This window comes from Coturnix japonica, chromosome 1 (assembly GCF_001577835.2).
Source record: "Coturnix japonica isolate 7356 chromosome 1, Coturnix japonica 2.1, whole genome shotgun sequence".
In the NCBI taxonomy this organism is placed as follows: domain Eukaryota; kingdom Metazoa; phylum Chordata; class Aves; order Galliformes; family Phasianidae; genus Coturnix; species Coturnix japonica.
In genome coordinates this window covers 42,779,291-42,804,611 of record NC_029516.1, presented here as the reverse complement: position 1 = coordinate 42,804,611, position 25,321 = coordinate 42,779,291, and the positions used below count along the sequence as shown (strand labels likewise).

Genomic DNA, 25,321 nt, shown 5'->3' with positions numbered 1-25,321 from the left:
GAACAAGTGTACATGTTACAGTGGTGGAGGTGGAACTTCCTTTCAGAGCTCATTGGAGCATAAAGTTCAGAAAATAACAGGCAATTGCTATGTGTACCTGCCATTCCCCCCTGAGGAGTCATTAGATTCCTGTGGCTGACAAAGTCAATGCACAATATTTCTAACCAGTGACTGGTGCAGACTGTTCCTCTGTGACACTGAAATACTTTGGGTTCCACATCCTGGTTTAAATCTAGATTGCAGGGGGTCTAAAATAACAGCTTCATCTTCTTTTCTCTTTTTATAGTTATTTCTAGTTTTGTTTGTTCCCATAGTCTCCCTGTCCCTCCCACCCTACATTAGTACAGAACTAAAATCCCTCCTTTCCTCTAAGCTGTTTTTTATAGTAGGTGGCAAGCAAACAGAAAGGTATTGGAATAGAGATGGAACAAGCTGTTGTGTGATAGCTTATTGAAAATAGCAATTAAAATGCTGTTTCCATCATGATATTGCCAACAGATGGACCCAGAACACTGAATGGTGATGTTCTCCTGTTAGTTAACTCTGAATGGATTCAGCAGATTCTGGAGAGCTATGTCCAAATTTACATCATACCATTTACTGACTCCCAGTATTTTCATCACTCTGCAAAACAAAAGCTAGCTCTGCAATGTCTATGCTCAGAACTTTATCACACTCACTAATCTCTCTATCCTGTGGGCCTATTACCTGTGCACAAAACAACAGCTGAAAGACATGTGTAGGCTGGTGCTTAATTTAAGCTGTAAATCTATATACTTGCATGCATAGAAGTTGAATGCACCGCAGTGTTCAAATTCCAATATGTTTCATCTTTCTCTGTTTGTTTTCTGGTCATTTCTTCAGTGTTTTGAGTGTTCTACCTCTTCTTTTCTTTCTTCTTTTTTCTTTTTTTTTTTTTTTTTTTTCTTCAGTTTGCCTAATCTCATCCCCAAATAAATCAGCCCAAGAACATAGACAAAAGTGGTGGATATTTGCAATGTGATGTTTGCAAACCGAAGTTAATTCAGCTAGTTTATTTCATTCCCTTCTTCCATGCCTTTTGCATTCTTTTAAATGGAAGGCTCTCTGAAGGTTAATGTAATGGGTCTCCTAAGAGTCTGTTTTGCCAGTTCTGCTCGTCTCTGAGTCAGCTGCCACTGGTCATAAAACTTAATTCTAACTTCTCACCTTTTAAGTTCTTCATTTTTTAAATTTGATTCAGCACCTGCATATACTTCTGAATTTTTAAGGTATTCTTCAAATGACTATCTGTATGTACAGCTTTTTATGTCTAAATGTGGACTGTACAGAATTTATGTACCTGGATTTTATCTGCTGTAAATTACTAGTTTCCCCATTGTATATGAATGAGCAAACTTCCTGAGGGTGTTGTTTCAGAAATGTAAAGAGGTTTTCTGGTGGAAAGACAAAAGAGCAAATAATTTCATCATCCCATTCTTGCTATGATCTGCAGTGATTGATGTAAATTCTTTTCTTTTTTTCTTCTTTTTTTTTTCTGATGGTTTGATGTACTATATACGTAACTCCATACCTCCAAACTAAAACCAATCCTGTGTACATGGTATCATGAAATTCAGAATGTTTTTGGAAAGTACTGAGTATTCCCAACCCTACTAAAATCAGAATGTATTCCATGGTCCATAGGTTGCAGGTCTGGATTTTTTTCCTTCATTATGTAGAGTTTTCAAGTCTGTGTAGATCCATTAGGTCTGAAAGTGCTTTAAGGTAGTTGAGATCAGTCAATACGGTTAATTCTAGATATATAGATAACTTTAAAAATGCTCTCTTTTTACTTTTGTTTATAGACCTTTGAAATATCTGTGCAAACCTACTGCAAGCAATTTGATATCTTCTCATTCTAATGGTGTTGAAATGAGTGAACAAAGAAAAACAGATAAATAATGTGCCTAAGTCATCTTGAAAGCTAAAAGAAAACAAAGAAGGAAGGGATATACTCTCAGTGCCATTAAGATGTGGTTAGTAATTCAAGTATTCATGACTGAGGATAGGACAGACATGATGAAATTATTTTATCTCATGATACTGAGTACCAAGTTAATATATATATATAGATATATATTTGTGTGTGTGGTTGGAATTACCTCACAGGATGACATTTCCTTTTTTTCTATTTTACTGTAGAATTAGTGGGTAGAAGATGTATAGCACCATAAGAGGATATTTTTAAAAAATTTCCTTAGAGCATAATGGTAATTTGTGACTACTTAGTAACAACTTTAACCAAAATGTTATTAAAGGGATGCATTGCAAAATACCTCCTTTGACTTGTGACTATAAAACACAATTCTATTTAGATTATTTTAATTAGAGCTGAGCTAATATGAAAACATAAACATAACTACCCAATACAGAGTACTGATGAAAATAGCAAGCAGTGTATGTGAGTACATTAAATCACTGTTCAACAACATACTGAAGCACAAGACTAAATTAAGGCACAAGAATGCTCTTTACTGTAGGGAATATTATTCTTTTAAAATATCACTTCAACATGCATCCATTATCTTGGCTGAAGCTGGCTGAAGCTGGCCTGGAAGAATTCTCTTGGTTCAGTTTCCTGATTCAGTGTATATAGAAAAGATACAGTATAACTGGATATTTTTCATATCTTAATTTGTATTGTTCCCAGCTGGTGAAATACTGAGTATAAAGATCTTTTAAGTACTGAATGGTGGATATGTACGTTGATGCTGTTGAATTAAGTAGTGTCAGAGAAGGTCTCTGAACTCTTGAAAGCAAGTAATCTATACTGTTAAATTCTAAACAGTCTTTGTACAGCTATGATCATGTATAATTCTCTCTCTTGGGCTGTGTTTGAAATTTTGGTGGGTGAAGGTCCACTCCCAATAGGCAGTTTTTCTTTGAAGACCCTGCTCTGAAAGTTACTTTTCATAGTTGGGTGTGAACTAATCTCTACCAATTACCCTCCTCTAGTAAATATAATGTTTAGAGAAGGTGACGCATTCAAAACCTCAAAGCCTTATTCATAGTTCTGCGATAGGTACCAACCAGATTCATAGCATTTTCCTTTGTTTCAGTATAGTACTGGGTAGTTTTGTGCACCTTAGTTACTGAATAATCTTCTATCATTGTCAGAAAATAGATGGCATTTTCACACATGCATGCTTTCTGTACCATGCAACCTAAAAAGCAGCCATCACCTTGACCCTTTGAAATCTGTAAAATGCAAATGTAGTAACATAAGCAATTTTCATAGCCTGTTGGTCAAAATGGGATGTTGCTAACAGCTGAAAACTAAGTTGTTGTTGTTTTTTTTTAAAGAATACAGCATCCATTTTCCAGCTGCTTAAGTGAAAATAACATATTTTCTTATCTTTGAAAGCTAGAAAGTTTTTATAGCTGAGGAAAAAGACATTCCTGTTATTTATCATATTTATTTTTCACAGTTTGGAGCTTATTTCAAGAAATGTTCTCCCAGGATAGGAATAATGGCGTATTTTCAAAGTTTTGTCACATCTGTCAAAAAAGGAAACCACTGCAAAGGTGTTGTGGTTTTTATTGTTGGAACTCATGCATCTCACAATGCATGGCTGCAATGTGTTTGCAATTAAATTGAATGTAGAAACCAAGGTAAATGAGAACTGGGAAGAGAACCATTCTTCCCCTTATTTATTCCTAGTCTCATTTGTCATCTGAGATAAGATCAAAGGTGGAAGGTGGAAGGGGACAGCAACTCCCTGCCTTCACTAACATACTCCAGTGGAAGATGTCTAAAGGAGTAGCTAGTGTAGCATGCCCAGGGGAGATCAGAAACAGAGGAATAGAAAGCACTGTGCTTACACGTTATCAAGTTGTATCAAATGATTTTCTAACCATGGGCTAGAGAAAAGAGCTGCATGCTCATGCCATCCTAGAGCGTGTCGCTGACAATGGTATGCTGACCACGAGGTCATTGTGCAGTATGAACTTACTGTTCATGCTGGATGGAAGAGGTATTATTCTAACACTTTCATAATGCCATTAAAAATTAACTTAGTTTCAAACTGCCTTCTGCTATTGTTGGAGAATTTATAATAAGAATTAAAAAAAACCACAACAACAGCAGTGAAACCACTTGTTTGTTTGTTTGTTTCTTTTAAATTTTACTGTTTTTATAAGCTCTCTGTTGTGGATGATTGGGATGTATTTGTTGCCAGTCATTGTAATTTCTGCATTCTGCTGTTAGGCTAAATTAAGATTTTGAGAAATAAAAGCAAGAATGTCAAGATGAGTGTTGAAACTGCCAATATCTTATTTTAATTGTAGTTGGAATTTAAGATGAAATTTTATGAAATTAAGTAATAGAAGACTAAATTACCTCATTTAAAAGGCAGTGCATCTCCAAATTACTTAACATGGTACTTTGAGGCTTGACAGAATAATTTATTCTGGAGTCTAGGTCAGTGCAGTCTTTCACATACAGGTTACATAAATGCATCAAATCCAGATCCATTGTAATTTCCAGATTTTACATTTTCAAAGTACTTCATCATCTTATTTCAGATCCTATAAGCCAAAGTAACTTTCGGCAGCATCAGTGAATGAATCAGGCCTGCTGATTTCTGCAGATCAGAATGGAAGTATTAGAGGCAGAAAAAAGTGAAGAAGCCAATCTTTTCACAGGCTTTTAACAAGAAAATTACTAACATTATAAGATTTAATGAAGTATATGTGAAACTTTTACAGACATAGAAGCAGAGATTGGAAAGATATGGGTTTGAAGCATGGACTGTTTGATAGACGAAGAACTGTTTGGATGTTCATGGCCAGAGGGTTGTGGTCAATGGCTGTATGTCCAGGTGAATGCACATAACAAGTGGTTACCCACAGAAGTCCATCTTGGGACTGGTGCTGAACGTCTCTATCAGACACCTGGACTGTGGGATTGAGTGCACTCTCAGCTAGTTTACTGATGACACCAAGATAAATGGTGCAGTTGATACAATATAAAGAGGGGATGTCATCCAAGAGGGCCTGGACAAGCTTGAAAAATGGGACCATGTGATCCTTAGAGGATTCAGGAAGGCCAACTGCAAGCTGTTGCCCTTTGGTCAGAGCAATCCCAAATACGTGCACAGGCTGAGAGAAAAAGTCATTGAGAACAGCTCTGTGGAAAAGGACTTCTGGTGGATGAAAAGATTGGCAGTACTTGAAAGGAGCTTATAATGAGGGGGAGACTGACTTTTTACACAGCCCAGTAGTGACAGGACAAAAGGGGATAGTTTTAAAATAAAACAGAGGAGATTAGATATAAGGACTAAATGAATGTGTGGAAAGAGAATAGTATCTGAATTAAAGAAGGAAGGTGAAGAAAGGAAGATTTCTGAGGTGGTACTGAGTTGATCAAAGAATGTGATGAATGGACACCTGGGCAGGTATCAAAGTTAGAGACTGATGTGGCTACATGGCCATATTAACATAGTGCTATGAGATGTGCCTAGTGGAATGGGCTATAGCCTCTTACTTTATTTGATAAGTCTGTATTTTCCATGCTAGCTAAAATTTGAGAATGTGGATTCAGTTCTCTATCATACATTCTCTTTCTGGTATAAACCAATTGAAACCAATTTTTATATTATGTAGGGCAGATGAAATTTAGCAGGAACAGTGCAGAATTTCCTCAAGCTTTTTGGTTCACAGTGATTTAATGAGTCACACATCTGTCATTTGGGAGAGTTCTGTTCCCTGTTTCAGCATCTGTAAAATGGGTTTACTAATTCTACCATAGTGCAGAGGAGTATTATGAGAAATAATTCTGTGAGGACTGTGATGGAGCTCTGTGTGCAAATTCATGATAAGAGAAAGTGGAGTCGCGACCTTGTTTTGCAGAATACTTCAAAGTTTGCAAAATACATTTTTCCTAAATGTTTTGAGAAATATTTTAGTGTTCCTTTGCATCTTCACAGTGTTTCTTGCAAGTCATGGTAACCGCAGAATTTGCACGTAGCTTCCTACTTGTGCATTTAGTAGAAAGGTAAATCAGTATGTATATTTTGATGCCTTTTGTGTTTTACAGTGTTCAAAGTGGTATCTCCTGTTTATTATGTTCACTTCTGACCTTATGTGAAAATATTCTTATTGGACCTGATTTCAAAGTTAAATTACTTTGTCACAGTGTCTTCCAGTATTTTTATTGATATATTTTTGCTTTTGTATTGACAGTGTTTTTTTTCAGGGTGACTTGATATGCTTTTTAGACTTATCCAGTGGTTTCTGTGTCTGTATTAGAACAGTGCTGACAAAAATACGGACAGTGCAGCCCAAAATAATATAGGAAGTATTTTTTATCACCCAGGTCAGCAGATGGTTGCATGTTAACTTAAAGAAACAGAAAACATATTCCTAGTTTCACTGATTATCTTTGAAAATTCCTGTAGGCTTTTATATCACTAGCCCATGTCTCCAGAGAAAATCGTGGCTATTTATTGATGGATAGATATATTGTTTAGAAGTTATGAGCATTTGCATACTACACTGAGCTGTTAAACAGTTCTTTTTCCCCAGAGACTTATACAGGTGTTCTTGTCAGAGATTTTAAAGATGTTATAATATCATGTAATATTGTGATAAAGTGCAGTGAAACACCAAATCAGCCATAAGTTAGTGAAAGGCTATAGAATGTATCAGATGCTGTCATTTCAGTTCTGAGAAAAAGACAGTGCTTGGAAACCTGACTAGACCTGAGCAGTTGTTTGTGCAGCTGCTTGGGGAAACTGAGCTAGACCACCACTCTGTATAGCAACTGTCTTCGTTAAAGAATAACCAGGTTCTTTCACATCATTTTAATGGAGGTGAAACCTTTTCAAATCAGAAACTGAATTCCTACAAAATGCCATTGCTCAGGAAAGGGCAAGCAAAAATTTTCTAAATGATCATAGATCTTTTTAGCTTTTAGAATTGATTAGGTCGCTGATGTATTATTTGTTGTCAAGCAAGTGTGTGATTAGGGTTTAATTAATACATATGAATGTTTTTGGACAGATCTGAGAGTTATTTCGTCATAGGTCCCAAACAATGTCTTTTAACCAGACTTTTAACCATTGGTATTAACTAATGCCAAAATACCAATTTGTTATTTGCATCTATCCCTGTCCACTGAACTCTCTCATGAAATTACTAGCCCTTGGAGTCAATTTTTTGAAGAAAAAGCTATTTTTAATTATGAAAGAAGGTAAATCCCTTCAACAGACAATAGATGAGTTCCAGATGAATGCCCAAATTAACCCTTTGCAATTTTTTTTTATAACATTTGAAAGGACATAGTTGATTTACTTGGTGCCCAGCACACCTTTAGGAAACAATATTATACAACTCTGTTTTTTTCATATCTGATATTCTGATAGGAAGTATAAATTTTTAGTGAAAATAGTCTAGTTTTGTATTTGTAATGTAAGCATTCCAGGTCTCAAAACCTAAAAATGAAGTGGACCACAGACAAAACTGAAAATTGCTCCACTGTAATAGACAATATTTTAATAGGTAGTTCTAAGTGAGGAATGGTGATCAGCTTCATGATCTGAGGAAGAGTGCTCCCAGGACAGTAATATAGTCTTGGCATTAATAAGTAGCAAATTCTTGACCTTTGCAAATATTCTGACCTATTAAACCTAGCATGTTAAAACTAGAAGACTTAAAGCTCCCTTTACTCTTTTTCTCTATTAATTTTTTTCCAGTTTTAGCTATCTTGGGCAGTAATTCCTAAGTAATTTTTCAGTATTGTGCTGGGTAAAATATATATAGACAACTATAGCTTGGCATGCAGGACTACTTTGGAGAAGGCAGTTAATGGTTCAGGTCATTGAACCTAAAACAGGAGGGAGCATCATGCGGTTACAAGAGTTTGTATGTGAAGCCAGAACAGTGCTGCATATTAGCAACAGACTATTTAGCAAATCATCAGTGGTCTGTGGCTTATAGTCTGTAACTTAGAGCACTAAGGTTATATCTATATTAATAAGTAGTGCAGTGCAATGAGAGCAGATCTGTGGAGTGAATAATTTATTGCTGACCTGATGTTCCAACTGAATATATTTCATGGGTTTTATTTTGGACTAGCTTTAGCATGGTCTTTTTGCCAAAGGGCCATAGGAAAAGGGAGCACCTTTTCCTAAATTCTTGGGTGTACCTTATGGCATAGTTTCAGCCTGAGTTTTTTGTGCTCAGAAACTGTTCAGAAACATGAAGTAAAACCAGTTCAGAGGTTTGCTTTAAAAGTATATGCTTGATATGAACTAGTAAAGATATATTTCATGAAATTTCATTAAGAGAGATTGATTCCCCTTTATGTTTCTTTAAGCTAGTATTTTTCTGCTAATCTTTCAGATGTTTCAGTCTTTGAATATGACAGGCAACCCTTCATAAAGTGAATAAATAGTAAAGGGTTGCTTTTGAGTGATGAGTGCCAGGTATTATTTTGGAAATGTCTTTATACAATTGTAAGTAGACTAATTGTTTTGCAAGATATATCCAGTAATGCAGCTGGTGAAGAGCTCCCTTTCTTAGCAAATGGTGATTGCAGTTATTGCATGCAAGGCTGTAAAACCTTATTTTATTATGAGTTTAAATGATTAGAATTAAAATATACTATAAAAGATTAATCCAAATTTTGGAAAGTAATTATCTCTAAATCAGCACATCCTTTCATATAAACTTATTGTTACAAGTATAGCCCTTGGGCCAAATAAAAATCGTAAAAAGAGAGAAACCCTACATAAATTTATTAAATTAACATTAAATTTATAAAAATAATGCATAAAGTCTGTATTTTTCTTCTCCAAACTTCTGTTTTTTCTTGTAGCCCAAGCAGCGTACGTCAATTGTATCTTCCCTGGAATATCACCGAACAAATCACAGCCATGACTATTTTGAAATCAACTCATCCATTGCTTCTCCAAGTTTTATTTCTACTCCTGCAATTAGTCCAGCTAATTATTCCTTTGGATCTCTGGAAGACAGTGCTGAAGAGAAAGAACTTCCAGGTATAGAAAGTTTACTTTGTGTATCATCAGAGGTTTGTAAAATGATAGATCTGTGGGTTTAAGCTGGATTTGCTTTGTCTTCAGTAGCAAAATACATTCATTACAAATACACAATTATTCCTTAAGTTTTTATGTTGCTCAGCAAAGGGGTTTCATAAAACATGACTGATAATATAAAAATATTTTTTTTTACTGTGCATTGAATTTTGAATAAACCCAAGTTTATCTTAAAGCATTGGAAAGAATTTAGGTAGTATCTGTTTGGAAAATACACTGATTCAGGTACACATCTACTTTCATCATTGCGTGCTCAGCATATCTTCGTATGAGTTTAAAGTGAAAAAATGAAATAGAAATCATGATGTAGCCGTTGACTAAGACAGAACAACAAAGATTTCCAAGTAGCCCGACACTGCTTCTGCACTAATAATTGGATTAATTACTGCAGAACTTAAATATCTTTACTCTGATAGTATGAAGTGCATAGAGTGATGTGATTGGAACTATGACAATTTGATCTATGTAGTGAGATTTATGTAATGAAAATATTTTAAAAAGCCTTCAAATAGTCTCCTCACCATAGAACAAAACCTCAGGAGCAAGCAGCAATAAAGTATTCACTTAGCTACTTCTGTCACTTCAAGTTGCATATGCAAGTTGCTTTATTTAGGTTAAACCTGTAGCAGCAAGCTACAGTGCTTGAGAATGCCTGTGTATTGAAACAAATGTCTTTGACAGATAGTTTACGTGACCTGCAGATAAAGTTATTTCTTTTAAAGAGATACTGTATTTAAGATATGAATAAAACTAGTTCACTAAAATGAAAAATAAATGTAAATGCATAGATTTAGTACGAACTTACCAGTAGACTTCTGGTAATTGGTCTTCAAATGAGGTGAATCCTATACATTTCTTGTTGATAGGGTTGAAAATTCCAGCGGCGAAAAATGTGTTGCTTTTAGATGATCATAAAAAAATAAATTTCATAGTTAAAGAAAAAGAATATTTTTTAATGGTTCATTTTAAAATAAGCTAAGAATGAGAAATCCAATATGTGATAATGATGAAAGAGTTAAAAGTCAGAAAGTATTTGTAGCTTTTTCCTCAAACTTGTTGAGACGTTATCTTTGAAAGTAAAATAACGTGCCTGTTTTAATAGCAATAGCAAGAGTTTTCAAGCCTAAATGTTTTCATTTTGTCTCATTTGGTTATGTTTACAATGGATCACACTTAGTAACTTCTAATCACTGTTTCATTTGGTCGGATATTGGAATTATCTCATGCTTATTAGAATTGTAAGTTTCTAATTTGTGGATGATTTGATTTATGGCACAAGTGGAAGCTGATTTTCTCTTGTGTGTCTCTCTAGAATGTTAAGGAAAACAAAAACAAAAACAAAAACAAAAAACACAAAAGGAATATGACTGGTTCTGAAATTCTTGGTATCTTTTATTAGATTTTCCTGAATACAATTTACCATAAGTAAATAATATAATTTACCATAAGTATATGAAATAATTATAGTCAAAGTTTACACCCCAGTTCTCCATCCACAGACTGTTTATAGCCTGGAATTATTTAATATATAGTATCACAGATCTGATGCAATCTCAGTCTGAATGAACAGACTAAAGTTTCATTTTGCTGATCATTAAGGTCCTTTTGACTCCTTAAGTGATAAATAATGCTGGATGTGAACGTGTAAAGAGAATAGCACAATCCAGAAAGAGCAGATCAATATTGTCTCTCCTGGAAAAGTTGCTGAGGTGTTACTCTCACCTGGGCTGATAAAGGCTGAACTTTGAGTAACAATGCTCAGCAAGTAGTGGCAGATGCAGTGCTTTGCTACTGCGTTTTTTAAGTAGCCATTGTTTCAGTGAAAGGTTCCTTGTTCCTTTTCCATATCTACAGTGGTAATTACATTTCCTCGAATTTCTTGATTGTAATTCTCTGAATTGCCAGATTCATGGAGGAACTGTGTTTTGAAAAACAAGATTTAGTTCAAGACATTGGAAGATTTCTGGGCAGTTGAGTGTTTCTCTTTACATTTTATACATAGATGTTTGTGCCTGTCATGATATTTTAGAAGGAAAAAAGCACTGTATTTATTAAGGTGAAGGGACTTCTTGTTGACTAGAAAGAGAAACATACTGAAGGAAGCCATTTTCATAGTAAGTGCAACAAGTAGCTTTCTGTTGCCTTCCTTGTAACAATCAAATGCTCGTTACAAGATTTCTGAATTACCAGCTGCTATCTAAATAAGCCATTGAGAATTACTACTCAATTCCAAGGCTCTTAATGTTTCCTTCAGGAAACCTGGAATGATTTGGTATCATTAAAATGAGCGCAGGAAGAAAAAGATTCCGCCTAATTCTAAAATGTTCATAATATTACCTCTATTTATGCTACCAAAGAAGAAGAATGTAAATTTTTGTGAATTAGAGAAAATTTCATTTTTCATTTGGGGATAGTGGTTTTACTTGGTGTTTGCTAATTCTCCACTATGCTGATTCTTCTATGCTTATTCTCTTTTAAATCCTTTTGCTTTGAATCAGGACTCCAGGTATTCATATAATATATCTCTTGCAAGTAGAAAATCACTGAGCTCTACCACAGCACTATGTTACCCTACTAACTGCGTATTGCAGTATTTTTTTATTAATTAGCTGGAAAACAGTCCACATATAACTGTGTTATATATGTGTGCTTTAGCATAGGTCAGATGATCTTGTTAACAGCTGTGTAAACAAAACCGTTGCTGTTGCCTTCATGGGTTTCAGAAGATACCTCACTAACAGGTTGCTTGTTGCTAAATTATGAGGATATGGATTCTGTTATTTGCTTTGAACTTCTTTAACTGAGGAAATAACCTGCAACAAGTAGACATAAATTTTTTAGTCTAGCCACATCTGGAGTACTGCTTACAAACCTGGGGCTGTCAACGCAGGTATAACATGTAGGTGTTGGAGAATGTCCAGAGGAGGACACAAAGATGTTCAGAGGACTAGAGCTGAGAATAGGCTGAGAAAACTGGTCTTGTTCAGCCTGGAGAAGAGAAGGCTCTGGGGAGATCTCTGGGGAGCATCCTTCCGGTACTTAAATGGAGCTCATGAACAGGGGGGAAAGCAAGTTTATGTATGGGCAAATAAAGATAGGTCAGGGGGATAGATTTAAACCAAAAGAGTGGAATTTCAAGTTAGATTTTAGGAGGATGGTGAGGCAGTTGAGCAGTTTGCCCAAGGAAGCTGTGGATGCCCCATCCCTGGAGGTGTTCATGGCTAGACTGGATGGGGCTCTGGGCATCCTGATCCAGTGGTTGGCAACCTTGTCCATGGTGGGGTTGGTACTGGATGTTCTTTAAGGTCCCTCCCAATTCAAGCAATTTTATTATTCTCCAATTCTATATGCAGGGTGAACTTTGAATGCAGTTTTGTAGTGGTGTATATAAATATTTTTACAGCTCTATTTGCAGCAAGAAGATTGACTTCATAGAAACATTATGGAATTCAGAGTGAATGGCCATGATTTTGTTAACATTTCTTTTTACCTCAAGTTGAAGGCCAGTAAGTCCAGACATCAGCTATTGCCACTAAAAAGAAAGTAATGAGTCCACTCTATTGCAAAAAGTCATTACCATATGTACTTCTGTCAAAGTGAGATGATAATAATATATATGAACATTTAGTAAAAATTTTGTGTGACAACACACATGAAAGATTAGAAGTTTAATAATTAGGTGAACATTTTGTTACTTAGATGGTTCTCATGCAACTTTGACCATAAATGGGCCACTACATGTGCAAGACCATTCAGTCCAGAAGAGGGCAGTCAGGGCTTTCAGGGAGATGCATCTGTAATTTCATTCCTCTGCCTTGTATCAGAGTATCCCTGAAGCTCTTTTGAAACTCAGCCTTAAAGATCAAAGAGGGCAAAATTGTGGACATCTTTATAACTTCAGCTTGGCAGCAGAAATTGACGCTCTGCTTTTCATTTCTGCTTAATCAGTTAGAATAATGGATCATTCTCTAACCCATATTAGCTTCCCTACCTCTTCATGTACTTATAATTGTGTAGTGAAACTGAAAAGATAGTTCTGCACATATAGTTCTGCATATATTCTTGTTCTGTTTGAGATCAGAAAATAGTCTGTGAAGTTCATATATGCAGCAGAAATGTAAGCGATTGTTTGTAGGTAATCTCACTGTAATCTGTATTTTCATGGACAGAAAATTTCCATGAAAATCTCTACATTTTCATTAAATTCCAAACATTACTCATCTGTTAAAGAGCATACAGTTCTTCTCTCATTTTACTATGGTATCTAAAGGTCCAGTCTGAGTTTATTTCCTAGTTACAAACTTTGTGTTCATTTTTGGACCCTAATGTAGTACTTACTCTTTTTACTTGTCCTGCTTTCTGGCTAGGATTAAGGTTATGTCTTTCATCTAAAAAGTTTCTCCTTCAAATGTTCCAGTATGCAATTTGGGAGTTATGTCAAGTTATGTCTTTGACAAATGGACTACATTTTTCTGTTGTTCTACAAGAACAAAAGTAGCAGTTCAGTCACCTCTTATGTTTCTTTTAAAAATGTCTTCAGATTTTATTTTATTTTTTATTTTTAAAATAAATTTCTGATTGCATTAATTTGTCTCAGTGTGACATTCTATCTGTAAGGGGAGGGAAGGGCTGACCAGATATTTCTGAAACAAGAGCAGTGCTAAACTTAAAGATAAACTTGTAGCTCTGTCTTTCTTTTTCAAGAGAGTCACAATATTCAACACATTATTGTAGTTATTTAGAGTTGCAAAAAGATAAAAGTGTTAGAAATTTGACTAAGACGTCTGATTCAAAATTCCTGGCACTACTGCATTCCTAGGTGCAGTCAACATCTATTCTAGTGGAGAAACGTTCCCTTATGTGATATTATCCAACCTGCTATGTGAAGTAGGCCACGTACTTGTCAATGCTGGTTTCTTTCTCAGATATCTTATTTATTATAATATAATTTAGTAAGATTAAACTATGATGTCTATGTAAACTCTTCAGGTATTGTTTCTTCAATTATAAATAGTTCTGGAATTTCTGAAAGTGAGGAGAATACAAAGTAAATTGAAAGTATTTTTCATTGCTAGAGGGTAATTTTGTGTGTCTTTGTCTGTTAATGGTGCCTTACTAATAACCAGAAACTCACATAGTGAGAAGTGGGAAAATATTGGCAAACTTAGAAATAAGTGTAGTCAACAAGTACAGGTAAATAAAACGTTCCCCTCTTCTGCAAATTGACTCTGGCACCTCCAGGTAGGAAAAAATCTCAGTCAAATAAGATGAAATAAAAAAGATAATTAGCAGCCTGTTCTAAGCTATAATTCAACAAGAACTCTCTTCCATGTAAAATGCCTGTGAAAGTAAAAATCTAGCCCTGTTTTCTTTGTAATTCTTTTTTTTTTCTTTTCCATTTTCTTCACCATATTGTTGCTTACAGTACACCAAAATCTGCTGAGGTATTCTTCAAACCAGGTTAACTTGAGCTTTTCATCTGTGAAGATTATCCCTTCTCTCCCTGTTTATAAACAAGTTCAACAAAATACAATTATTAAGAAGTAGTAGAGCTGCTAGGGGTTGTATCTGGTACTGTCTCAAACAATTTCTTTTATGTCCCCTTAAATCTGTCCAGCAGATGTAGCTCGTTAAGGTCTCCTTATGTTCCCCCTCTTATTTGCTGTTTCTAATTTCATCCTCTCTACACAGTTATCCAAGGCAAAGATACAGTCTGTTCCATAACACAAGAGAAATGTAGTGTTAATTAATATTATAAACTTATTTTTGTCAGACAGTTTCAAAATAACATCACAAAGCTCATTGTAATTATATCTCAGTGTTACAAAGAATGGGCTCAACAATCAATGTAAATGTGCTCTGAAAGTAGTGCCTTCTCTTTTATTATTTTGGTTCAAGACATCAGAGGTAGATCTTGGTGCAGTGATAGTTGAGATTGAACCGTCCCACCAGTCTTACATTGCATTTTGTTGCTGTGCAACAGAAGGCAGAGGGGCAGTACGATAAAATGGCATCTGACATGGAAGTGCATGTAGAACAAAGGTGTGTCATTGGAATTGTTTTGTATGGGAAAAATTGCACCCGTTGGCATACACTGACACTTGCTGAACATTGACGGTGACCAAACAGTCATTGTGAGCAAAGTGAGGCAGTGGGTGATGCATTTCAGTGTCTGTCACCGTGACAGTAGATCAGCTCTGCTGGAGCAGATTTTAATGAGTGCAACACGCAGGCTTTTGTTCATCACTGGTGAAAATGCACAGCTAATGGTAGTGATTATGTTGAAAAACAGTGTCTAGTAAATAGTGCTCCTTGTACCTATTGTGTTTGCTACATAAATTGGAGGCATTACCTTCAGAGTGACCTACATCCAATGACCATAAAACTGAGAGCAGAAATATCGTCAGGTGGTGCTTGCGAAACTGGAGATGAATCTGGCTCCTGTAGTTCCACCAAAAAACACTATTTCTGTTTGGAACTAATTAAATTTTTGTACTAGTAATTGCATGAAAATTTAGATACAGCAAGAACCTGAATTCCATGCCTCTTGAACTTCAAAAATACTTTTGCTGGATAAGAAGTCATTTTTCCAATGACAGTATTACCTAGCGCTTCAGTAATACCTGTACAGCATTAGTCTTTTCTCTCTAAAATGATTTCTCTGGACTAAATCCCCTTATCCCTTGTTGGGCTGAACACTTTCTCCAAACGTATTCTCTCCTATGTCACCATGTAGATATCAGTAGGAAAATATTATAGTAACAACTTGAAGGAATAAAACTGCAGATGGGGCCTCTAAGCCCCATTGTCAGAAATAGCATTGGATATGTTAATAAAATAAGAAGTGACATGAACAGCTTATCTCTTTTCAACTGAAATTCTGAACCATCTGACCACACGTGGATAGGCATGTGTGGAGCAATGTGTACCTGTCTTTTATTAATTTGTCTGTCCTTCTGAGGATTTATTCCTTTCCCCCCATATTATTCAATATACTGGATCAAGCCAATTAGCAATTAAATATCGCCAGTAAGGAGAACAGATCCCATATAACATGTGAAATACATTTAATAATTTTGGAAAACTAATAGACCTCAATCTGGCAAGCAGAGAAATAGAAAAAAGGTATACTTAGAATACTATGCATGGCATTGAAGCCAGCTTCTGGTATTAGCCATATCCTTGACTCTATTTTCCCCCTAAAGTAAAAACATAAAGTAATGTATGCATGCTTGAATATGTCTGTTGGTTCTGTTAAAAAGATCTATTACATATCATTTAATTGTGTACATAGTGTTTTCTTAGTGAGATGACTGAACAGACATTACAGTGGTTATGTTTTCCTGAAGACATGTTGAATACAACAGTACAACTACAGAAAAATTTTAAAGAGCTTCTTTGGTGCTACTTCTTACTCGCCCTTCCAGAATGTTTTTGTCTGTTAAAAACATTTCTGCTCACCAGCTATATAACCAGCTGTAGCCGAACATGTAAAAGAAACAAATATGAGAATATATCAAACTTGATGTTATTGTTACAGAAAATGGAAGTTTGGTGCTATTAGTGAAAGGAGAAAAATGAATCTAGATCTCCCTCATTCTTGAATATTCACTATGCTTCGGTCCAAATTGAAGATGACGTCAGGTGTTCCAAAATTTTGAATGAAGCCTTAAAATTGTTTTCCACCAGGATCTAGTGGATAAATCTGAGTCACTTGTAACTGATTTCAGAATGACAGGTCTTCCTATTAACCTGGGTGAAATATTTACATCTGGGTTGGTGGGCTGTTTTTGGTGTGTTGTGTGTTTGTTTGTTTCTTGACAGATTGGAAAATTTTTAGAAACATGCCTTGCTCTCGGGAGAAGCATAAATTTCCATACTTGTGTAGAAATTGTGGCCTTGAAAGCAGTTTTTCAGAGGAAAATCTGAGAGGTCAACACTTGTGAATTAATCTTATAGTGTCTTCCAACTATATTATGAACTTTACTTGAAAATACATAAAACTTCTATATGCTACATCTAGTTATGGCTTTGGTAACAGAATTTCTATTTATGAATGTTCAATTGCTATTTCTTGTTTCAGTGTAGTTCTAATTGCCATTGTATTAATTGAAAGTGATTTTTCTTTTACTATTTGTTTTATTTCTAGTTGTTACAGTGAGAGACTCATTATCTTCTTAGAAGCACTCAGATAATACTGTTGGCAAAGAGTTTGGACTTGTTCAGGTTAATAAGATAGGAGACAGTTGCCAAGTTTGGGTGTGATACAAAGCTGGGTTCTGAAAAGTGTATGAAAACTGTCAAATGTATGACCGAAGTTAATACATTCTCGTAAGTCTAGTAAATCCAAGAGGACATTTGGGAAGATTGGCCTGGGTAGCAATAAAGTTTTGGCTACTCTTTGTCATGTTTGACAATGAACAAACATGAATGCCTTGGGAAATTCATAATTGCGAAAAAAAATGTGTAGTGACACTTTCACAGAATACTGTTAGTCCCTTCATCTATTTGCATTACAAGAACCTCATAAGTAGTGGATGTTTCCTCTGTATCAAATGCAGATGTATATTCTGTGGATTTTTCCATTCTCTGTTGAACCTATGTGTAATTTAAGCACCCACAAGATACTATTCCAAGGACTTCTGCACTTAAATATGCATCTGATTCCTAAAAGAACATTTGAATGTTTTAATTTCAATCATTGCAAAAGAAAGAAAATTGAAGCTTGAGTCCACTCTTGGTGTCAGACATCTTTCATTTGTGTGACTTGGACGTGGCAGACTGTGACACCATGTGATGCTGATGGCTGTTTAATGCATGTGTCAGCAGCACTGTTAGAGCTAAGATTCATAATTCATAGAACTGAAATTCTTAATTACTAACATAGAATCATTTTCTTCTGCATCATGGCTTCCCCCACCTTCCCTCCTTCCCTCCTCCTCTGCAGTTACAGATCTTAAGATAATACATCTTTCTTGTATCAATGAAAACCCTTTGTTAATTCATTTGACAGAAAAATCTCAACAGTTTCACATGTGTGTAGAGTTCATTAGTAGTTGTTTACTGCTTGGAAATTTACAATGACAGCATTGAACACATTCATTGTAGAAGTATTTTTGTCTGTTATTTCTTTATATTTGTCATGATGAAGTATGCTATTAAAAAACAATCCTAAACCCATCTTGTACTCATCACGAAGAAGAATGTTGTCCATCTCCCAAGGATTTTATTTTTAGGAAGATACTTATGAAACTATTTTAGTTTCCAGATTCTCTATAGTTCTCCCTTCCCGGAATCCAGTAGTTGAAGGACACATCTCCAAAAAATTGAACACAGGTTCCTCTGTACTCTTGTCAAGGCATTTGTTTCCCAATTCTGTTGGTCAATTAATTGTAATGCTAGCTGCAGGTTGTGGTTTTTTTAGTACATCGAATGGCTTGTAGCTGTGCTCCTGGCATCAGTCAGGCTTTTAGGATGTAGAGAAGTATGCCTTTGCACAATTGCATGCAAGTTCTTCATTTGTGGAGAGAGAACTTGCATGCAAAACTTCTATCTTGAAAAGCCAACAATTAAAAATAAATCATTTAAGCATAGGATTTTAGCACCACTATAATAATGCTAGTTCAGTTTAAATTCAACTTACTTGGGTACCCTAGAACCCAGTATTCTGACTTTTTTTTTTAAGTTTTTCTTTGAATATCGTGCTTCACTAGAAGCTTTTCATGTATGATGATATCAGGAATATGAAACATATACATATATATATTACTGATACACATACTTGAGACATGCTTTTGTTAATGATAAATGGGTTTAAATTGTGAAAATATATATGTATATATGCCACGGGCCACAAAGAGGCAATTTAATATTATTACTTCTGTGACAGAAGTAAAAATCAGCTGGACAGCAAACAAATCCCGTTCGTCATTTATTTGCTGGATCTTAAAGGATTGTCTTAGAATCCTACAACATTTAGTAGTGCCTTAAAAATAGTGAAAGAAAAAAAAATAGTTTTCTACAATGAAAAAGAAAGATGCAGTACTTTTATTGGAGTCCATCTTTCCATTTAATTCCATCCAAAAGAAATTCATTTCACATATTCTGAGGTTGCTCCAAGATGTGAAGCAAAACACGATAAATGGAAACTGTCAGATTTCCCAGCCAAATTTTAACATTAATGTAGGTGCACCCATAAAGAGACAGTATAAGTCAGCTCTTATTAACCATGGAAGAATCAGAAGAGTGAGAACAGTAACGAAAGACTGTGAATCGATTATCTACAGGACAAGTGCCTATTGTCCCTTTTTCTGTGTGAAATACCAGAAAATCCAACCATGAAATACAGGTTTTTTAAAGTGAGACTACTGTTTTGCTTTTCCTCCCTGAGATAAACTCAAAGAAAGCTAATTGCTAAAAACATAAATATTCAATTACTTGAATCACTTGCTGTATCCTCAAGCAGTTAGAACAGCCCTCTTACCTTCTAGCTCACTTGCATTCCTCTGAAGAATGAGGTGACCTCATACCTGTGACTTACACCCTCTGCTTCATCCTCCTATGAAAGGTGTCATACACCCTCTTCATAGACGAGAGAAGATAACTCTGAAAATGAAAGATATCAGATAATAATCTTCAAAAGAAAAGTGTTGCTAAAGATACAATTTTGGGGGATTTGGAAGATTGTATTTCCCTGTATGAATAGGTATTTTAAATTATAGTAAAAACATACACTATTTCCCTTGAGCTACACAAGCTATATAGTCTATGCATTTCCATACTTTTCCTTACTAAGTGGTGTATTCCACTTTAAAGTTTACTTTAATAAATCTAACAAGAAGAAAAAGCTGATGATATTAGTGCAAATCAGAAGAACTTTGAGTAGCCTTTGTCTGCCTAATTATGTGAGGGGAAGTTCTTCTTGGACAGTGAGTTATTTATTTGGTATTCTGAGAATTTAGGCACAGGTTGTGTTATTGTGGCTTAATGGGTAATTGGTCCTCACCTGATCTGTTGAATATTCATGCTTTTACGTGACAACAAATGTTAAGTCCATCTCCTTTACAGTGTGTTATAGCTATTTCTGTTATTCTTTACCCCTCATGTAGGAGAGCTAAGTTCATACCCATGGCCAGATACTACAGGAGCATTGATGGTCAAATGATTTGTTGCCTCTTACTGTTTATCAAAAGGAAAATGAATGGAGAAATACTGATATTAATAATCTCAATTAATGATAAAGGTGAGCAGCACGTAAGGACAAAATGCTTTGCTTAATTTTTCAAGAAAAATTTTGGAACAGACATCTTTTGAGTTCCAGTCAAATATCATAATCAGATGTGTTTATTTCAAGATTTCAGGAAGTTCTGAGCTGTTGTACATTCTTTCCCTCAAAAACATTCTTCCACAGCATAGCAGCAGTTGATACATCACCTATAGCAACCGTAGTCATGGGGATTTTTTATTTATTTATTTTTTTGCAGTGAAAGTGAACCACTATCACAAGATATGATATGTACAATAATATCCAAAGAAGAATGTCTTATGTTGATAATAACCTGGAATCTTGATCAAGTATCTTGATCTCTTGTTGCATATTTTAGATTTTTAAATAACATCTCTTTAAGTTTTATAATGTCATGTATTTTGGTTTAGATTGTGTTTTCTCTTTCTACTCTATAGGTTATATTGGGTTGCCTTACTAACTTCAGCTACATAAATAATCAACACAAGTAGAAAGTATCATATAGTTGGTTCCCTTCTTCACTTCCTCTGATTTATGTATCTTAAATGATTACACTTCGAATAATTTTTTTTTAAAAAATTCTTGTTATAATTAGATATTGAGTTGTGTTTTCCTAATGGGAACTTTATTTTTATGGGAGCCATATGCACTCTTGTTAGGACTTAGAAACCAATCTTGCTTGTTGTATGAGTTTTTCTTCACATTTGTGGGTTTTTTTTGTCACATCCAGGAAGACTTGTTATGCTACTCAATGACAGTAATTTCAATCAATGAGAACACATCTATCAATCTGTATATAACTAAGATCCTCCTCAACCCTGCAGAAAGCAGATCTTGTTCATTTAGCATCTGTAAGCAAATAAATATTAACAAAATAATTACTGAGTACTGAAACTAAAATAGTATTAGGAAAAAATAAGGAAAATAATAAAAGGACCCTTATTATCTTGGTGGTCATGTGTTGGAATCTTTCCAGTATATTCAGGTGTGTCTTGTACTGGGCAAGCTCAGACCTGGGCACAGTCCTCTAGGTGCAGCCTTGTCAATGCTGAGTCAAGGAGAAGGATCAACTCTCTTGACCTGTTTGGCAATATTCCAGCCTGTCATGGTCCCTCTGGGGTGCAGCAAAGCCCTCTGATGAATCAGCCATTCTCCTGCAGATTCATGTGGTATGTGAACTTACTGAGGGTGCACTCTACCCCATCTTCCATACAGTTAAAGAAGATGTTGAACAAGACTGGATCCTGTCTTGATTTGTAGAGGACTCTGCTCATTGCTGGCTTCTAACTAGACATAGCACTACTGACTGTACAGAAAGTTTTCAGTCCAGCACTATCTGCAAATCCAAGCTATACTTAAAAGTTTCCTTATGATTATCTTGTGGGAGACAATGTCAAAGGGCTTACTAAAGCTCAGAAACACAATGTCCACTGCTCATCCCTCATCCATCAAGTTGGTGATTTCATTACAGAAGCTTATCATGTTGGGTAGACATTATTTCTCCTACTGAGAAACCTCTTGGTAGTTGCATAGGCTGTGTAATTCTTTGAAGCCACTATATAGACCCAAGTTTGTGAATATCCCCTTAAATGGCCTTGATGAGGGGATAGTGGCCACCCTCAGCAAGTTTGCTGATGACACGAAGTTGGGAGGATTGGCTGATACACCTGAAGGCTGTGCTGCCATTCAGCGAGACCTGGACAGTCAGGAGAGCTGGGCAGTAAGAAACTGGATGAGGTTTAACAAAAGCACTTGTAGAGTCTTGCACCTGGGTAGAAATAATTGCATGCACCAGTACAGGCTGGGGGAAGACCTGCTGGAGAGGAGCTCTGCTGAGAGGGATCTGGGCGTCCTGGTGGACGACAGATTGACCATGAGCCAGCAGTGTGCCCTTGTAGCCAAAAAATCCAATGGCATACTGGGGTGTATTAAAAAGAGCGTGTCCAGCAGGTCGAAGGAGGTGATCCTCCCCCTCTACTCTGCCCTGGTGAGGCCTCATCTGGAATATTGTGTCCAGTTCTGGGCTCCCCAGTACAAAAAAGACAGGGATCTCTTGGAAAGAGTCCAGCGGAGGGCCACTAAGATGGTGAAGGGCCTGGAGCCTATGAAGAGAGACTTAGGGAACTGGGTCTGTTTAGCCTTGAAAAAAGAAGGCTGAGAGGGGACTTGATCCAGGTTTATAAATACCTGAGGTGTTGGGGCCGTAGTGGCAAGGCTGGTCTGTTTTCAGTAGTGTGTGGGGATAGGACTAGGGGTAATGGGATGAATGTACAGCATAGGAAGTTCCACACGAATGTGCAGAAGAACTTCTTTACAGTGAGGGTGACGGAGCACTGGAACAGGCTGCCCAGGGAGGTGGTGGAGTCTCCTTCTATGGAGATATTTAAGACCCACCTGGATGCCTACCTGTGCGACGTGCTGTAGGGAGCCTGCTTTGGCAGGGGGGGTTGGACTCGATGATCTCTAGAGGTCCCTTTCAACCCCTACAATTCTGTGATTGTGTGATTCTGTAATATATTTTGTAAAATAAAATATTTGGTAAGATACCTATGGTTTTGACTGTATTCAGAAGATTTCATAGAATACCCAACAGCGAAATTCTATTCAGTGAAGTAAAAAATGGGTTCAGAACGTGGATTGCCATCTAAAAATCTCTACAGGCCTGATCTAAAGCTTACTGTTATTAGTAGAACTATTCGTACTGAATTTAGTGAATTTTGGATATAATCAGACTTCAACACATTGAAAACTATTAGAATGAATGTTTTTTTTCTTTCTAATAAAACTGGAGACTGATATATTAGTTCAAAAGCAGTCAGATAGCATTCTGAATGAACTTTCTAATTCTAAACTATAATATATACATGATAGGTCTGAACAGTGATTTTAAACAGCTTTGAGTCATATTGGTACACTTAGCTGGGGTACACTTAGCTGGGATTATTCTTTGCTCTAAAAAGAACATTAAAATCTTCATGCTTCCTGTGTTTCTAAGTCTAGAGATCAGACTGGGGCATTTTAGCACAGTACATCGTTTATTTCTGTTTCTGATTCTAAAAACTGCTTTGAAGTGTGTGCCAGAAGCAAAATTATTTCTACCCATAGATTAAATAACTCATTCTCTGTGGCTTCCTCAGATATGAAATCAATCTCTTCTCAAGAAAAACACAATTTTAAAAAATAGAATAATATGGAACTCCTAATTTTAAGATTAGCGCTTTGCACTCAGATAATGTTATGGACTAAATTACGGCAAATAGATAGTCACAAATCATCACTCTATGTCAGCTGGGCAGAATCTGCTCTGGGAAAGAAGAAGAGGGCGATGTTTGTTGCATATTATGCCAATGATGACGTTTCTACAAATCCTGCTGGATAGGTGGTTATTGGAAAACCTTGAGGGTGTTGGAAAAAACTTTTTCCATTTCCAGTATTTTTGACCTTTTCTTAAGAGAATATTAAGAGAAAATGCTTTGAGCCTTATAAAGGCTGTTATCTTCTTGCCTGGTATCCTTAGATATGCAGTGTATAATATGCCAAAAGAAAACAGGATTGGTTTATCTCTTTAGTTCCTAGCATAAAAAGAGTTCAGGGAGAGTTGTCTGCTATTCTCGAAGAGCTGTCTTGCTAGCTGGTGCAAGGTCTTATGTCAGGCTTCCACGCATGCACAGAAGATCAGGAGCAGTACACAGTCTGACCTTTTGCATATTTGGAGCAGTATATAAATAGAAAATGTAAAATTATATTTGAAAGAGGCATTTAGTTCAGATCATCGCAGCTACAGTTGCATGAACACTCATACAATCACAGATACTACCCATATTCTGTAGAATTATGAATTATGAAATATTATGAGATGACTGGAATGAAGTGTCTTCTCCTTTGCTGAGGCATTCAAGGTCAACTATGTATTCCTATGTTAGTAGGAATTATATTAGTAGGAGATTTCATATAAAGTGAAAGGAGGATGTGTTAACACTGATGAAAGCACCTCTGGTTCACACTGGAGATGATAGCCTTAGGATTTGACAGGATAGCCAAAGGGTTTAATCCAGGTCTAAAGAGGATCTTTCCACCCTTTACTCTCAGACTTCCCAGGTTTACTACAAATTTCATAGTCCATTCCTAGTTCGAAGATGGGAGAACACATTTTTTTTTAATGGCCTATCGCTGGAGCTTTTTTTCTGCATAAACAGTAGATCTGGCTAATGTGCAATTTTAGAATAAATAGCTTAAATTTATAGAAATTATTTTGACATGCTTTTCTGAGAGTGTCCAGAACTCTGAAATAAGTTAAAAGGGTTGTACTGCTATATACTTTAGAATACCATGTTTGAGAAAGTAATAGGATAGAAGATGTTTATCCAAAATGTGAAGGGTGTTTCAAATGTTTAATTGGATATCCCATGATATTTTCTCATAGGATTATCATTTGGTGAGTTTAAAATTCTTCCTTGAAGTAGATTGAAAATGAAAACGCACAGTAAGCATGCAGACTGTCTTGAAAAGTGTTTTTAACAATGGAAATGTACCTTTCTAATGAGATATTTCCTAAAGCTGTTGGAAGCTCAAAGCTTAAATAAACAAAACAGATACAAAAATTGTTCCAATTGTGGCTTCAGTGTGATACTGCATTAAAAAAAAAAATATATATATATATATATATATATATAATTAGTTAGCATATTGGAATTATAGATTTGTCATAAAGAAAGACTTGGGGAAAACTGTGCTGCCTTGATATTTTTCAGAGTACTGAAAATAAGCTAAGTGTGAAGCATTTCCCAGATGGTAAAAATTCACTCCAAGGAATTTAAATGGATACTCAAAATGTTGTGTGTTCATGAAGCTCTTTTTGCATCTTTAAAAAGAAAATTGCAGTGTACTTTAATCACTGCCAATTGTACTGCAATTTATTACAGAGAAGATTAAATGAACACAAAATTGCAGGTGGAAATTTGATCTCTCCCTGCATAAAAAAACTTGCAGTATAATATCC

General features: G+C 35.7%; 1 protein-coding gene across 8 annotated transcripts in view; it reads left to right on the top strand.

Moving 5' to 3' along the window:
- ANKS1B (ankyrin repeat and sterile alpha motif domain containing 1B) overlaps positions 1-25,321 on the top strand; it is a 393,719-nt gene that overhangs the window by 134,811 nt on the left and 233,587 nt on the right. For all 8 annotated transcript variants that reach the window (XM_032444024.1, XM_032444026.1, XM_015858789.2 and 5 more), the window contains exon 12: positions 8,840-9,020. In XM_032444024.1, the coding sequence (XP_032299915.1) occupies positions 8,840-9,020 (181 nt within the window). The remainder of the gene's footprint in view (positions 1-8,839; positions 9,021-25,321) is intronic.